General features: G+C 44.8%; 1 protein-coding gene across 4 annotated transcripts in view; it reads left to right on the top strand.

The window, feature by feature from the left end:
- Nucleotides 1-4878: 4878 nt before the first annotated feature.
- The window catches only part of ALOX5 (arachidonate 5-lipoxygenase), a gene marked incomplete at its 5' end in the record, with an annotated part of 44891 nt that continues 33712 nt past the window's right edge, over nucleotides 4879-16057 (top strand). For all 4 annotated transcript variants that reach the window (XM_080914871.1, XM_080914874.1, XM_080914872.1 and 1 more), the window contains 3 exons: nucleotides 4879-5028; nucleotides 12117-12315; nucleotides 15790-15871. In XM_080914871.1, the coding sequence (XP_080770997.1) occupies nucleotides 4879-5028; nucleotides 12117-12315; nucleotides 15790-15871 (431 nt within the window). The remainder of the gene's footprint in view (nucleotides 5029-12116; nucleotides 12316-15789; nucleotides 15872-16057) is intronic.

The raw sequence follows: 16057 nt of genomic DNA on the forward strand, positions 1-16057 counted from the left end.
TTCTGTTTTATATGTACTTTATGCTCATTGTAACTAGTAAGATTTCAATGCATACTATCAAACCTTTAAAAAAATCAAGTACTGACAAAAATATATTCATATAGTTTTATGCCAAATTCTTTTAAAAATCTGTACATGTATCTCTATTTTTTAAATAAACTTGTAAGAAAAAAACCAAAATAACAAAAATGAGCAAAAATAACAAAATGCACACACAACAAACAAAAGTCCTGTCGAGTGTGTATTTTAGGGCTTGGAAGATGTTTGTGCACTTGGTCTAGATGTTCCAGATGGGAAAAGGTTCATTAATATTTTTTTTCCTAGATAAAACAGAATGGTTGAACTCAGTCATCTCCTGCCTGGGTCTCAGGAGACTAGGGGCCATGGTGAAGTGGTATGGGCTACTCCATCTGCTTGTCATAGCACAAGCCTGAGGAAGTAACCAATCTGGGAGGGGGGAAATGAAAGCTTGTTTTGTGTTGGTCAACTACTCTTGGGCATGAGGCCTGCCCCAGTATGTGGTTGATACATTCAGTGACACTCCATTGGATAAAAACTGGTTTCTCTTTTTTGGTCAGTTATCACTTGCAAATATCTTATTGGTTAGAGGTGGGACCCCATGTCTACACCCAATTTGGATTCCAGGACTTTTGTCTGTCTTGAGCTTGTGAAAGTCTTGGATGTGCTGTCACAGTCTTTGTGAGTCCCTATGGGTGCCAGTCCTGTTGTATCTACAAGATCTTGTTCCCTTGCAATCATCTACCACCTCTGGCCCCGACCATCTTTCTGCATTTAGGTCACTGAGCCTTGAGGGGAGGGGTTTGACAAAGACACCCCTTTTGGACCGAGGTCTCCACAGTCTCTCATTCTCTGGACATGGCATAGTTATGGGTCTCTATGTTAATTCCCATCTACTGCAAGAAGAAACTACTTTTGTGAGGGTTGAAAGGTGCACTGGTCTTTGGGTATAGCAAAATGTTATTTGGAATCATCTATTGCTATGTTCCATTAGCAGGATCACAGCAGTAGATTTTTGTCAGGGCCTATGACCTATCTGGCCTCAGGTTTTGGCCACTTTAGGGTCAGGTGTGGTTTCATCTCATTCGGTGGGCCTTAAATCTAATATTAATAAATCATTGGCTATTCCCATACATTTATACCACTAATGCACCTGTATGTCTTACAGTCAGGTCATTGTTATAGGTTGCAGGGTTTGTAGCTGGACGATATTGATGGTCACCTTTCTCCTCCGGAAGTGTGTAAAGTGCTTTGCACCATCATGAGTGCTAGCCAATAGAGCTGGAGTTTCAACTTTTCTGTGTTAAATGTCATCAGTGAATGTTATCTTCAGCAGCAGGGCCTTGCCATGAAGTTGTGGGGACTAACCAATAGTCTTGGCAATAGCATGTGTGTCCAGGGTTCAATGGGACACCTTTGGCCAGTGATTCAGCAAGATGTTACCCATTCCTAACATTGGAGGTTTTCCTTAGGGCATAGATGTCTAGTATCCCTGGTTATATGGAATATATATATATGTATATATGTATATATGTATATATGTATATATGTATATATGTATATATGTATATATGTGTATATGTGTATATGTGTATATGTGTATATGTGTATATGTATATATGTATATATGTATATATGTATATATGTATATATGTATATATGTATATATGTATATATGTATATATGTATATATGTATATATGTATATATGTATATATGTATATGTGTATATATGTATATATGTATATATGTATATATGTATATATGTATATATGTATATATGTATATATGTATATATGTATATATGTATATATGTATATATGTATATATGTATATATGTATATATGTATATATGTATATATGTATATATGTATATATGTATATATGTATATATGTATATATGTATATATGTATATATGTATATATGTATATATGTATATATGTATATATGTGTATGTCTTCTTTTCATATGTGTGCATGTTTTAGGAAGCTTTTACATTACTAGGCTTCTCACAGGACCTTTAGTTAAGCTGCCCCTCCCCATATTCCTTACTTTACCTTGCTTTCTCCTGTTGCTTCCCACTTAATTCTCTCATCTTAGTTTCCCCTGAATGAGGCTATACATTTCCTCTCTTATTGAAAATAGGTTTTTTTCTCACATAATGTGTCCTGATTACAGTTTTCTCCCCTCTACTCCTCCCAGTTCATCACCACCTCCCCTCTCATTCAGATCCATTCCCTTTCTGTCTCTCATTAGAAAAGAACAAGCTCTTCTGAGAGATATTAAAATATAACAAAATAAAATATGATAAGATAAAACAAAAGTGATCACACTGAAGTTGGACAGGACAAACCACTGAAAAAGAGTCCGAGACCCACTTGTTCTCACACTCAGGAATCCCATAAAAGCACTAATCTGGAAGCCACCGTACATACGCAGATAACCTGATATAAAGCCATGCAGGTTCTATGCACGTCTCAGTCTCTGCAAATTCATATGAACTTTGCTCATGTGGACCTTATGGAGCCTTAAGGGATTTAAGGGGCATGGTTTTTTTGGGGTTTTGTTTTTTCATTTTTTGGTGTCTTTCATCCTCTCTGGTTCTTGCAATCTTTTTGCCTCTTTTTTTTTTAAAGATGTATTTATTTATTATATATAAGTACACTATAGCTGTCTTCAGACACACCAGAAAAGGGCATCAGATCCCATTACAGATGGTTGTGAGCCACCATGTGGTTGCTGGGATTTGAACTCAGGACCTCTGGAAAAGCAGTCATTGCTCCTAACCACTGAGCCATCTCCCCCTGGCCCCTTTCTGCCTCTTCTTATGTGGGAGTTCCCTGCACTCTGGGGGAGGGATTTGATACAGACATTCCACTTAGGGCTGAAAGTTCCAAGGTCTCTCACTTTCTGCATAACGTCTGACTGTGGGTCTCTGTTTATGTTTTTGGTTTTTTTGGGGGTTTTTTTGTTTTGTTTTGTTTTTTAAGCTAGCTAAAATAAAGTGTGTTTCACACCTGCAAAGGAAACTTAACTACTCAGTTAAGTTTCTAGTCACTTCCTCAGCCAGCAGAGGCCAGGTCTGCTGTGTCCTGCTGAAGGGGGAGTGGCAGAGTCATCTTGTTGCAATTGCACTGGAGTGCAGTGTCTCCAGGGCTTCTCACAGACATGCCACCGCATGAGTCAGGTAATCATACCACCAGTGAGGGGAAGTAAGTGCTCGTCTTCTTGCTCTTCCCTTCCCTTCTGCTTTTTCAACCACAAATACATGCTTTCCTGGCAAATTACAGGTTCCCCAGTAATAGAGGGATGATAGTAACTAGGGCCTCTGTCCAGCTTCTTTGTACTTCACATTGTGCTACGCTAGAATAGGAGAGCAAAGTACAGTCCCAGCCCCCAAGCAGCTCCTAACATGATGGGAGAAATGACGAAAGAGCATGTGACAGTAAACGTGAGCAATGGTGGCAGGGTATCAATAACGTAGCAAGTGGAGTCACAGAAGAAGCAGCGTGCGGGAAGGAGTTTGCACAAGGTCTAGAGGTACAGGAGGACAGGAGAATCCCAGAAGGGAAGGGAATGTGCAAGGATCTGTGGAAATACAAACTTTCAGAAAAGAGCTCACTTAAACTGTGCATGACCAATGGATAGAAGGTAGTCATTCCACCAAACATGAGTAGGGTATTACCAAAGGATCTGGTAGATTTAATTGACTACACATTGTCTCATTATCAAGGTGAGCCCCAGCCAACTAACTGGAAGGCAGGAAGAGCAGAACTGAAAGAAATAACCAGGAACTAGTAACACAATTTATTAGTGACAGATTAACACTGACTGCTCATTACCCACTGTAAATTAGGAGGGTGTCTTGAGCACCCACCTTAGACCTGTGCAGCTCATTCCCCCTCTATCCATGGCAACACTGTTGAACATTTCTAAGCACAGTGGGATAGATTTCCTCAGCTTTCAGTAATTACTTCGGTTTCTTTTCTACCTTTACCCAAAAAGGGTAGTTTGACTATTGCTGAAGAGGCTTCCATTCTTTTCCCTAAGATTCCCAGTCTTGACCAACTCTTTAAGCCATCTCCAGACATGACAAACTCCTTTCCCATCACGAGCCTGCCCTCTGCCAGCGTGCCGTTCAAGTTCTAGAGAGTCCCTTGGGCACAGATTACAAGTTGCCTACTTGGGCCACTTTCTCAGACTGATTTCCCAGTACCTCTAACCATTTTCCCCAGTTTGCCCACTTCCCCAGCATCTTGCCCAGAGAGAGATTTGTTCACCTTGTGAAGAAACCAACATTCAAGTTTCCGTGGTCCAGGTCTACTGCTAGCATCAGCTACAGGTGGTCTTTCTTTGTGGGCTTCAGACACCCTGCTCTAAGTTAACCACTGCATACACTGTGGGCTGCATCTGAATGAGGAAACACAGGTAGTCCTCAGCCCTTGAGCTGGCAGTGAGGAACACTAAAGTTGGCAGGAACCATAAAGATGAGAGTAATAAAGGATTAACGGACTAAAGAAAGCATAAATGAATGAGGATGAAAGCTAGGTAGAGATGGGGCACAGGAACAAGTGCCCCTGCCTATCAGAGATGAGATTATTGTCCCCACCTTCCAACTCATCCTTCTCTCCTGGGGTGCCCCCCACCCCGCGCGCGCCACGCCGGATTGGCCAGGGGCGGAGCCAGAGCCAGAAGGCAGGACTGGTCCCTGGGCGGGGACGGACCCAAGAGCTAGGCTGGCCTGCTGCTGGCCACTGTGGCAGGGAGCTGCTGCGAGTGACGGTCAAGAAGCTGGTGGGCTGCCACGCTGAACTTCGCGGGCTCCTGCGCCCACACCAGCAACACTCACTTCCCGGAGCCATGCCCTCCTACACGGTCACCGTGGCCACCGGCAGCCAGTGGTTCGCGGGCACCGACGACTACATCTACCTCAGCCTCATTGGCTCTGCAGGCTGTAGCGAGAAGCATCTGCTGGACAAGGCTTTCTACAATGACTTCGAGCGTGGCGCGGTGAGAACGCGCGCTTGGGACCAAGGGCTGACAGCAAAAAGTGGGTGGTGTGGGCAGGCAGGCAGGCGCCTGAGACGCTATCTGAGCGCATCTGGGAGCCTGATTTAGCGCCGCTTCTTGATGGCCCTGATCTCTTACGGGACAAAGGACTCCCATTGTGGGGTCTGCTTGCGGCTGGCTTCTTCTGTGAGAGAAGGCACAAACTTTCACCAATGGAACCCAGAATATGTGAGAGGCCCCTTCACGGGGGTTCTGATGTCCCAGTGCCCTGGAGTCCGGTTTACTGCAAAGCATAGAAGGTCCTGTTCCACAACTATCCATTTTGTGTAGACAGTGCTCCAGGGTAAGTGAGAGATCCAGGGTCAGGAGTCAACTTGGGCTTAATCACTTCTATCCCTACTGTGAGCCTCCGTTTACCAAGCTAAAAATAGGGTTAGATCGAACCTTACGCATGAGTCGTGAAGGGAGCCCAGTCCCGTTTGGTGGCTAGGAATGAGTCTAGGAGTTCCTGCACCCAGCCACCATGAGGAGGGAATTTCAGGGAAGGAAGGTCTGGCGGAGCACCTTTGCAAAGACTATCAGTAGGGTGCGTGCAAGGGGACACTTTCTCCCTGAGCATTAACTTCTGAAGGAAAAATAGAAGAAAGATTTCCTTTCTTTCCTCCTAATACAGACTTTGGAGTCTGGCAGACGGAGATTTTGAGACAGCACCACGCAGGTACTGTGGGAGGCCGTTCAGCTTGGATGCTACTGGTGTGTAAATTCTAGCCCCATGGCTTTCTCTGACTACAGACACGTTTTTCAGTGACCCATTGAGTATATCAAACTTGATCAGTGAGTCTGTAATAGAAACACTGCAGACACTGGGGGAGGGGGTCTTCTTCCCTATTCTACTTCCAGATCCTAAACTAGGTTTAGGTTTTAAACCTATCTTAAACCAAAAAGAAAAAAAGTTTAGATTTACCAGGCTATTTACTATTGAGCCAACCCACATGAAATCGCGTGGAATTAAACATTTCTGATAAGCACAATGGCAACTACACCTGCTTCCACTGGATAGTTCCTGGGGAAAGTTCGCTTCAGATCTGTTCAGCCAAGAAAATGATGGAAATGATAATAGTTAAGCCCTTTTCTGAGTCCCAAACTCTAAGCACGATGCTTGATTCCTGTCCTGGAACCCGGTACTCAGTCATGATTGGCTCGCTTCTGACCAGGCTTGAGCTCCTTCAAGCAGAGTGTTGAACGGCAGAGTGATACCTCTGGCTTGGTTTCACCAGTCGGAGCGCTGTCACAGAGAACGGTGCTGCAAAAGACCGTTCCATGTAGGATGCAGATACTCTGTGCACCCTCCAGTGTTTATCTTCCCTATTTGGGGGTTCTCCCGGTATAAAGGGGGAAGGAGAGAGGACAGATGGCTTCCTGTTTATAAATGGACAGCAGGATATCTTCTCCACAATCCTAGCTATCAGTGGGCTCAGGCTATGTGCTGCACAGGACACCTCATGTGTCACTTCCTCCAGGAGGAGGACGGCGGTGTGGCCATCACAAACGACTGGACAGGCAGTGAGGGGCCTGTTCTGTTTATCATCTGCCTTTCTGTCCTGTCTCCAAACCTGAAAAGTCATTTGAGTGGCATTAATTAAACACCTTAGCAAGAACCCCAGAGGCAAATTTCAGGAGAGATTTACATACACATTTCCATTGTGGAGAGAGAACCTCAGCTCTGCTGGAACTGCTGTCCTCTGGCTGGGAGCAAAAAGAGCCTTAGAAAAAGGGAAAAGCAAACAGCCTTTGAGAAAGTTCCTGTTGATGCAAAGTTGCTACATACTTTGTCTTGCACAGTCCAGAGCTACTTCCTCCTTCTGTGGCCAGTGTATCTTTAAAGTCCAGATGTCCCTTTTGGGTAAAGGTAAAAAAGAAACCTTAAGGGAAGTGTTAACTGAGAATACAAGGCTATCCCACTGTGAAGGCTAGCCAGGCACTCCAGCACCCCCTCCTAACATACAACTGAATCATAGTCAGTACTAATCTGTTTTAATAAATCCCACTATTGCCCATCCCCCATTAGTCCCACAAGAGTTCTGCATAGAGATTCAGGTCAGGAACCTTTGCAGATGGAATTCTCTGGAGTGTCAGGCACTCAGTGGTTCCCTGGTGTTTGCTGAGGAGAGCCCAGTTGGAACATAGAATGGCTCTGTTCCATAAGCTAGTCCTACGAGGGACAGCTCTAACAAATCTTGAAATTTTGAGGGCATCTTGGTTGGCTACTTTATCTGCCCAGCCAGCAGCACTTTGAAAAGCTAAGGATAGGGTGTGGTGTTGAATATATGAGTCTTAAACATATTCAATACATGCAAATTCATCTTACAGATGATATGCTTCTTAAATATAGTTAACAAATATTCTTTTATTTATGGAGAGTAAATTGTATAGTACCTCTTCATGAGGAAGAGACTAATGATGGAGGAATAAATATTTCATTCATAAACCTTCATATACTACTTCTCCCTCGATGTCTATTTTCCCTACCTCTGCCCTTCATCCTCCTCTTCATCCTTCCTTTATCCCCACAATGGTCAGTTTCTCTCCCCCTGTTCACCCGCAGACTCTTTTCTTTTCTACTCTAACGTCCTTTATCTCTCTCCTTCAGCTTCCCCTAACTTCTGTCCCCTCTCATCCCCCACAGTGCAACCTCATTTTCCCACTTCTGTCCTCACATCCACTTGACTACTGCTCCCAATGCTCTGTTCTCTGCAAATTTTGGTCTTCTTATCACTGGCTTTTGGTCTTTCATCCCCTCTGTCCTCCTCTCTTTTGCCCTCCAGCCCCACCCTCACCTCTGCTCTACATCCTCTTCCTCCTCCCACCAGTTTCTCATACCCCATCCAAGATGGACAAGCCCAGTTGGCCATGCCCTCACTCCAGGAGAGATTCATGTTTCTTCCACACAGCCACAGAAGGATGACAGAAGTAAAGGTGGACAATGCCTGTGGGATGCAGAGTTGTCCTCTGGCAGAGATGGAAGCATAAATGAATGGACCACTGTTTATAAAACGGTGGTAGAAAGCTCAGAGGCTGAGCAATGGCACTTTTCTGAGATATTCATGTACCACATAGTGATATTTACATCAAAACAGGCCACATATATCATGGTGTTGTGTATGTTTTAAGGTTTTAACAGAGCTGAAAATTTATTTTGCTTGGTAGATTCAGTATGTTTAAACACATGTTTATTATTATATGCTACCTAATGTATTCAGTGCAGCAATATCCAGTACATATGTATTACTTAGGAGAAATAGGCTGTACCAGGTAGACTGGATATATAGTATGATATATACCTATATTTCTATAAATATATACTATGACAGAATTACCTTACACTTCATTTTCCAGAATGTAGACCTATCACTGATGTGTGATTGATTGTATTTAGAAATTTTAAAACCAAATATACAACAGAGTTTTAAAAACAAACCCAGCAGGTGAAATCAGCCTTCTGGCCCCTCCTGATGTGGGCTAGTAAACTACATGCCTCTTGTGTCTCTCCCCAGCTTTGTGACCAATGTAGTGGCATCTTTGTCTTGGGAGCTGTGTTCTAGCCATTTCCTCCTCTGTGTGAATTCCCTGAGAACATTGTTCTGCCAGCCATATCTGAAATCTGCCCTCTCCTCTCTGCTCTCTGTACCTCTGAGGTGGTCAGTCACTCACTAACACATCGCTGCTAGCCCTCTGAGTGTCAGATACACCTGTAAAATGGAGTGGCCATCCACATGAACATTCACATACTCAGCATTCACTGAGCCCTGGACCCAGCACTGTTCATAGGGCCCACCATAAAGGACTCAGTATGTCAAGGACATAGACAACAAATAGTGTCATCCCAGCACACGCAACCATACGGAAAAGGTCAGCACGTCTGGTGGCTCCACATGTCCTCCTGAGGCATTCTTTTGTGAGACATGTCACCCTGTGTTCTCCATGAGAAACCTCTTTCTGCTTTCTGTGATCTTGTTCTAGCTACACTCTGGGGCTTTAGACCCACAAACAACATACTTTATCTGTAAGACTTCCTGTATTCTAACTGAACCCCTCAATTCTTGTTTACTTCCTGTCACATCCGAGCTTCAGGCCAGGGCAGCAAGGTCTCTGGGGTGACCAGAGATAAGCCAGACTACATGACTGACCTCCATCTTCTTACAGAAGATTCTATCGAAGAGCAGATTTATGTCTAAGACTGCTAGTGATGTCCTCCCATTGCAGGTCTGAAACCCTTAGCCTGGTGGAGTTAAGGACCTGTAAGGTCCCATTTTCTGTGACTGTACCATAGGTATGCTAAAGGATCAGCCTCCCCTCCCCCAGAGAAACTACTCAGTTTCCATCTGTCTGTCTGTCTGTCTGTCTGTCTGTCTGTCTTTTGGTTGTTTTGTTTTGTTGTTTGTTTTGTTGGTTGGTTTAGTTTGGTTTGGATTTTTTTGAGACAGGATTTCTCTGCATAGCCCTGGCTGTCGTTGAACTGCAGCTCTGTAGACCAGGCTAGCCTTGCACTCACAGCGATTCATCTGCCTCTGCCTCCCAAGGACTGGGATTCAAGGCCTCTACCACCACTACTCAGCTGTTCAGTATCTTTCTTACAGGCCTAGTTGTAGCTGCATAGATGGCCTCAGATTTCATGACTTTCTCTTCAAATCTTTCTTATTACTTTAGAATGAGTGCCCTCTCTTCATTCACCCTAACCTCCCTGATGTCATCCCTTCCAACCCTCAATACCAACCTCTTTAGCCTCTCAATGCCACAGGAAAACCACTTCCCCTGAAGCAGCTGCTCTGGGGCTGGGTCCAGGCATTCTCAGTGGCTGCCCTTTGGTCCTGACCACAGGCTGACTTCCCTCTCCTCTGCATGCACTATAAATCCCTCCCACTCTCCCTCATCCTTACAAGAATTCCCCATCCACCAAGTCCAGGGCTTGAACACTTAAGATGTTCCTCTCACTCCATAGGCACTTGGAGCCATGAATAAATTGCACTGCAAAGGTTTAGCCCAGGCCGACCACAAACACTGCAGGGTTCCTTGACTTATGAGCTCCCATGGAGTCTGAGAACATAGACCAGCTAGTTCTAATACATACACCCAGTGGACTGTGCCCTTGGAGAAAGTAGCTAGTCAAGTATCTCACCATTCTGATTTCTCAATAGGGCTGCAAGTCAGTTGCTACCTCTTCTTAAAAAATGAAGAAACATAATCTGGGGAGAGCCTCAGACAGTCAAGTGTTCACCTTGCAAGAACAAGAACCCGAGTTTGATCCTTAGACCCTATATTTTTAAAAAGTCAGTAATCCTGGGGCCACATTGTAATCCTACCTCTGAGGGAAAAGAGACAGGCGGACCTCTGAGGTTTTCTGACCGACCAGCCTAGCCTACTTACCCACTTCTATGCCAGTAAGAGACACTGATTGGTGTGGGGGTGGCAGTGCCTGAGGAACAACATCCAAGATTGCCCTCTCTCTCTCTCTCTCTCTCTCTCTCTCTCTCTCTCTCTCTCTCTCTCTCTCTCTCACACACACACACACACACACACACACACACACACACACACACCAAAAAATAAAAACAAAAAACAGAAATGGAAGAAGGTCTAAGAGAAGGAAGAGAACAGGGAGGAAGAGAAGTAGAGGATGGGCAGGAAGAGGAAGGGGGGGGGCAAAGAATGAAGAAGAAAAGGGAGGGAAAGAAGGAAGAAGCAAAGGAAGAGGAAACGGGAAACAATGAAGACAGGGAAGGTACAAAAAGAAAGGGTAAGAAGACAGGGACTGTGAAGAGGAAGATGTGGGGAGGAGGTTGAAGAAGGGAAGGAAGAGGAAGAGAAGGAAATAAAGCAATTTGATGAGGCCATATGGCCAGCAAGTTTATACCTACAACATAAACTCAGAGTCCCAAACACCAGGTCATCTAGCCCTCTGGCCCAATTCCCCTCCACTGACCCCAACTCTTCTAGGCTTATGTGTGTGTGCCCACTGTCACACACACACACACACACACACACACATACATAACTCCAACTTTTCTGTGCTCACATCTGTGCACACACACATACATGCATCCTCATATGTACATGTGTGAGACTGAACATTACATTCACATATACTCTGTACTCATTCATATATCTTAAGCCAAGATTCTTAAGGAGTCTCTTCATTAATTTAGGTAGACTCACCTCCTGCAAAGACCTGGATCCTCACTTTACACAGATGGGCTCTGGTAACACAGGAAAGTCTTCAGCCAAAAAACTGCTCACATAGAAATACAGTCAGTAATGTCCAGGAAAGAGTTGGGGCAGGGGCTGTTGAGAATAGGCACCAAAATAAAGTTAGGTAGGAGACTTATGTTTTAGTTTTTGTGGCACAGCACAGTGACAATAACTCATAATAATTTTTGTATATCTCAAAGTAGTCTGAAGAGAAGAAAATTTAATGTTTCTTAATTCAATAATGAGTATTTGAGGTAACAGAAATACCAATTACCCTGGCTTGTCGACGTTTCTTTTATACTTGTATCGAAAGGTCATACTGTATCAGCCATAAAAAATTAATTATAAAAAGCAAAACTCCCTCACCCCATTTCAGATAAGGCAAGCATGAGAATTAAATTAGCATAAGCCAAAAATAATAGGAGAAAAAGTGGACAAATTTGCCTAATGCGGCAATGTGTTTTATATGTTACTTAGGACCCAATGAAGACTCGGAAAGGCAGTGTGAGCCCACTGCTTACACCCTGAATTGTATGGAAAACATGTGATAAAGAAAGAGTTGGGCTAGGGAAGTCAGACAGGAGGGACTGTGGACGTCTGAGGTGGCCAACCGGGTCTAATTGTCCAGGTTTCTGCTTTCGTTCTGAGGAAGCCCTTCTTCACGAGAAGGCAAACGTTAGAATTATCTTCAACCACCACTTGATATCACTTAGCTCAAATATTCACTGTGCCGGAGCAGCAGCCGTAGGAAGGACCCTGACGCTTAGGAAGGACGCTGCTCTCAGCTGCATCAGAGTTCAGGCCCCGGGGGCAACAGTTGATTGTTCTGTTCCCCTGCCCAGGTGGACTCCTACGATGTCACAGTAGATGAAGAACTGGGCGAGATCCACCTAGTCAAAATTGAGAAGCGCAAATACTGGCTCCATGATGACTGGTACCTGAAATACATCACGCTGAAGACCCCCCTCGGGGACTACATCGAGTTCCCGTGTTATCGCTGGATCACAGGCGAGGGCGAGATTATCCTGAGGAATGGATGTGGTAAGCTGCCTGGACCCTGCCTCGTAAAGGCTTCCTGGAAACCAGAAAGTCTCCCCCCCCTCAGAGAGCTGTATTTCTGGGCGTGAGAATTCCATCTTGGGTGGGGCACACCTCTGAATCCTGTTCCCTTATGGGAGAAGTGATCTTCCTGGGCTCTAACTAGCTCTAGAGCGGAGCTAATAGCCAGAGGATTCACACCAGCTGTGGCTCCCCTCTGCACACTGTCCTGGAAAAGGATGGAGACAGGCATTCTCCTCTGACCACTAAGTAACGAGGGCCTCTTAACAGGCACCTGTGACAAGAATCCTGCAAACGGGGCGCGCTGCAGAAATAGCACATGACCTCCTAAGCCAAATTCTCTGTCCTCTCTAAGATAGGGGGAAAGTGTTCAGAGTCAGAGGACTCCTCCTAAAGGGATGGACTAAGATGGCCAATGTAATGCCAGCTCCAAGGAAGGGCCAGAGGCAAGCTGGAGTTCACTGTCCCCCGATTTATGTATTTGCTTTGAAAATCAAACAAAACAAACAAACAAACTCGGTTTCACTACATACTTCCGGCTGGCCTTGAACCTTCAGTTCTGCTGTTTCAGCCTCCCAAAATCCTGGATATGCAGGGCCCACTTTGGTACTGCTATAAGAGGACATTCTTTTCCAGCCCCCACACCCAGGCCCAGCCAGCTGATACAGAGGGTCTGAGAAAATGGAAGCAGATGTCAAAGTTCAGCTAAGGCTTCTTGCACTTTCCCCTCACATGGGTCAAATTAAGCCTGGGCAGATTTCTATCTTGTAGCCATGGCCCTTGCGTTTGCTTTCGGTCTCATCAGGAACAAACCTGCCAACAGTCCCTGCAAGAGGAAGGCGGCTGCTGCTCATTACAGCAACGCTAACCTCTCTGATAAGGATCCTCTGCCTCTCGTCATTCTTCACAGTTGGGAGATGTAGAGAAGATGAGAATGACAATTAAACCACCACCATTTTGATAGAGAACTGAGACCAAAGGAAAAGAGGAAGGAGGAGGAAGAGGAGGAGGAGAAGTTGTTATTCTTTTCCCTCTAGGGTCCTTTAGCCATCTCATCACACCCATTGTCCTTCATATGGGACTTGACTTACACCAAATCCTGGGAATTTTTCTGGATACTTGGGTTTAGAAGGATTTTTACTATCCCTCCCCCAACCTCAGTGGGAACCCCTCCCACTCGCCCACATGGACACACACCGTTCAAGTCATCATGTGGCTAGAACAAGGAAGGCTGTGGACAAGGTGCTTCTCTTAACCCAGTGTTGTTCAGAAGGCATTAGGTTCTTTCTTCTGTCTGCCCCACCCAAGATCTCAGTGGGGAAGTCTTTCCAGCCTACAGATTCTGTAGCTTTGTGTAGCAGCATGCACAACAATGCAGGCAGATTAGGATGATTCGAGGAGGCATTGAGAGAGGGCCTTCAGGAAGGTGTGGAAGTGTCCAGAGGGGCCACTTCTGTGTGTAGGGCCAGCAGCTTGGCCAGTCCTGATGAGTTGGGGAGGGGAGGAGTTTAAGAATAATGTAGAAGAGCATCATTGTAAAGATAGCCTCTATCTTATGACCTCAGTAGAGAAGTGGGCATCCCTGGGGATGTGGAAGACTAGAATGAAGAAGAAAGCCCCACCCTCTACACTCACACTGCCCCCAGAGCTGAGTTTAATGAGAAGCCCATTGGTGCAATCCATTCTTATCTGTTTTATCAACAAGATAAAATGGAGAGGGTCTTCGGGGACAAAGTTAATCTGGCTGACAAGTTTCATTAACCACTGCTGCTAACCAACCATCTTAACTTCAAACAGTTGTTCGATGTGATCAAGTAGGTCTAGACTCTTGGATCTGCCAAGTACTTCGTCTGTGTCCTCCGTGCCGTTAACTCATTAGACTACAGGCTTCACCTGGAAGATGGTTCCTCTCACACATGGCTTGGGCCCCACGGTCTCCATCTCTGCATAACACCTCACAGCATGAGGGACACGGGTAGCTTCACTTCTCACATGTAACTCACTTCTAAGAGGAAGTTTTCTAAAGAACAGAAGCTGCCAGGCTCCGAGCCTGTGCCTGGAACCAGTATAGTGTAATTCCACCACCTATCCTTGAAGGAAAGGACACCAAAAAAAAAAAAAAAAAAAAAAAAAAATCTCAATTTAAAGAATGCCAAAGGATTTGTGATCATGATTAACCTGCATGGTACAACAACCACTGCCTTGAACAATGTGCCGGGAAGAGGGCCTACCCCACAAGTGACCCTACTTCCCACCACTACCGGGTGCCTGCTCAGCCTTCAGAGAGTGAGCTGATGTGGGACACAGATTTGGATGAAGGCCAAAAGACTGATGATCTATGGCCTTGAAGCCCTCTCTCTTGAAACTCATTATAGTTAATACTATTGATAACAACATCAAAGCAGTGTTTTGTATTCATTATAAGTTCAAGCAACAGTTGCCCATGGCCTAAATGTTCTTCCTTAAACACACATTTGTCCCAAGCCTATGTCTCTTTTTAGTGTAAAGTGGATGAGAAAGCTCATTGTATTTCTTATTCTTCAGCCTTTATTTACTAGTAGGAGGAGGAGGCAGTTCTATTCTTGATTCCAACTTTATAGCAAAACAACTAAATAAACTGGGTGATGGGGAGAGAATGGGTCTGCTGTTAGGGAAAAGAGAACTGAGAGTTGGTGTCTGAGATCCATTCACAGCACCTTGAAGCAATCATCTTATGATTGCTAAGCCTAATGAAATACAAACAGGACTTGCAATCTTTCGTGTTTTTTTTAATTTAACTTTTCCATTAATTTCAATGTGTTATACAAAATATAAATGTTTGGTGTAATTAAATAGGTTACAGGGGTAGCTGGAGAGCATGGTAGAGAACTTGCAGCACAGAATAGCAGTGTGTGTTATAACCACCTTTTCTGACTCTTGCTTGAGACCCTGTGTGCTGCTGGATTTACCTTAGAGCTGATTACAATTTCATCTGTGTTGAATGCTCTGAGAAAGGGCCTTTAGCAACTTGCCAAACCTCCTGAAATGAGAGATGACATGACAGTTTTCTTTGGTGGCATGAAAGTCAGCTGCTCTTTTATCTCAATATCTCATAATAACTGTTATTGGACCACTCTGAAGTGGCTTATCAGTATCCACCAAAGCCCCAGCACTTGGAAGGCAGAGGTAAGGCGACTGGGAGAGTCCAGCCAGCCTTGGGTAAATAGAAAGTTCTAGACCAGCGGAGTTACATGAGACCTTGTCTTAAACAAACAGAACAAGGCTATCTAATAAACACCACACAATACCTGTCAGCTTGCCTTGGCAGACAGGTCTGGATGAGGGCTCCCAGGATTCCTGCATGATCAGTACACTGAGGGCTAAGGGAAGACATCTGGAAAAGCATGAGCACTGGGCACTGTGTGGTCATGCTTGCTCCTCCTCAGGCCACTTCTCATACTCGTCCTTCCTTCACAGCAAAATTGGCCCGAGATGACCAAATTCATGTCCTCAAACAACACAGGCGGAAGGAACTGGAAGCACGACAGAAACAGTATCGGTGAGTCATGGTGGGGACCAAGTGGCCGTGAGAAGCCCCTCCAGTACCATGGTAGGAGACGAGCCCGACCGGAGCAAATGGACCATCATCTTACCTCCGCCTTCAGGCAGATGAAAGGGGGTCAAGGACAAAGCTTGAGAACAGCCACATTATGCTTGAGGAGAATGGGTCCAAGAGAGTGAATCA

Source organism: Micromys minutus, assembly GCF_963924665.1.
Source record: "Micromys minutus genome assembly, chromosome: 3".
NCBI classification, from domain to species: domain Eukaryota; kingdom Metazoa; phylum Chordata; class Mammalia; order Rodentia; family Muridae; genus Micromys; species Micromys minutus.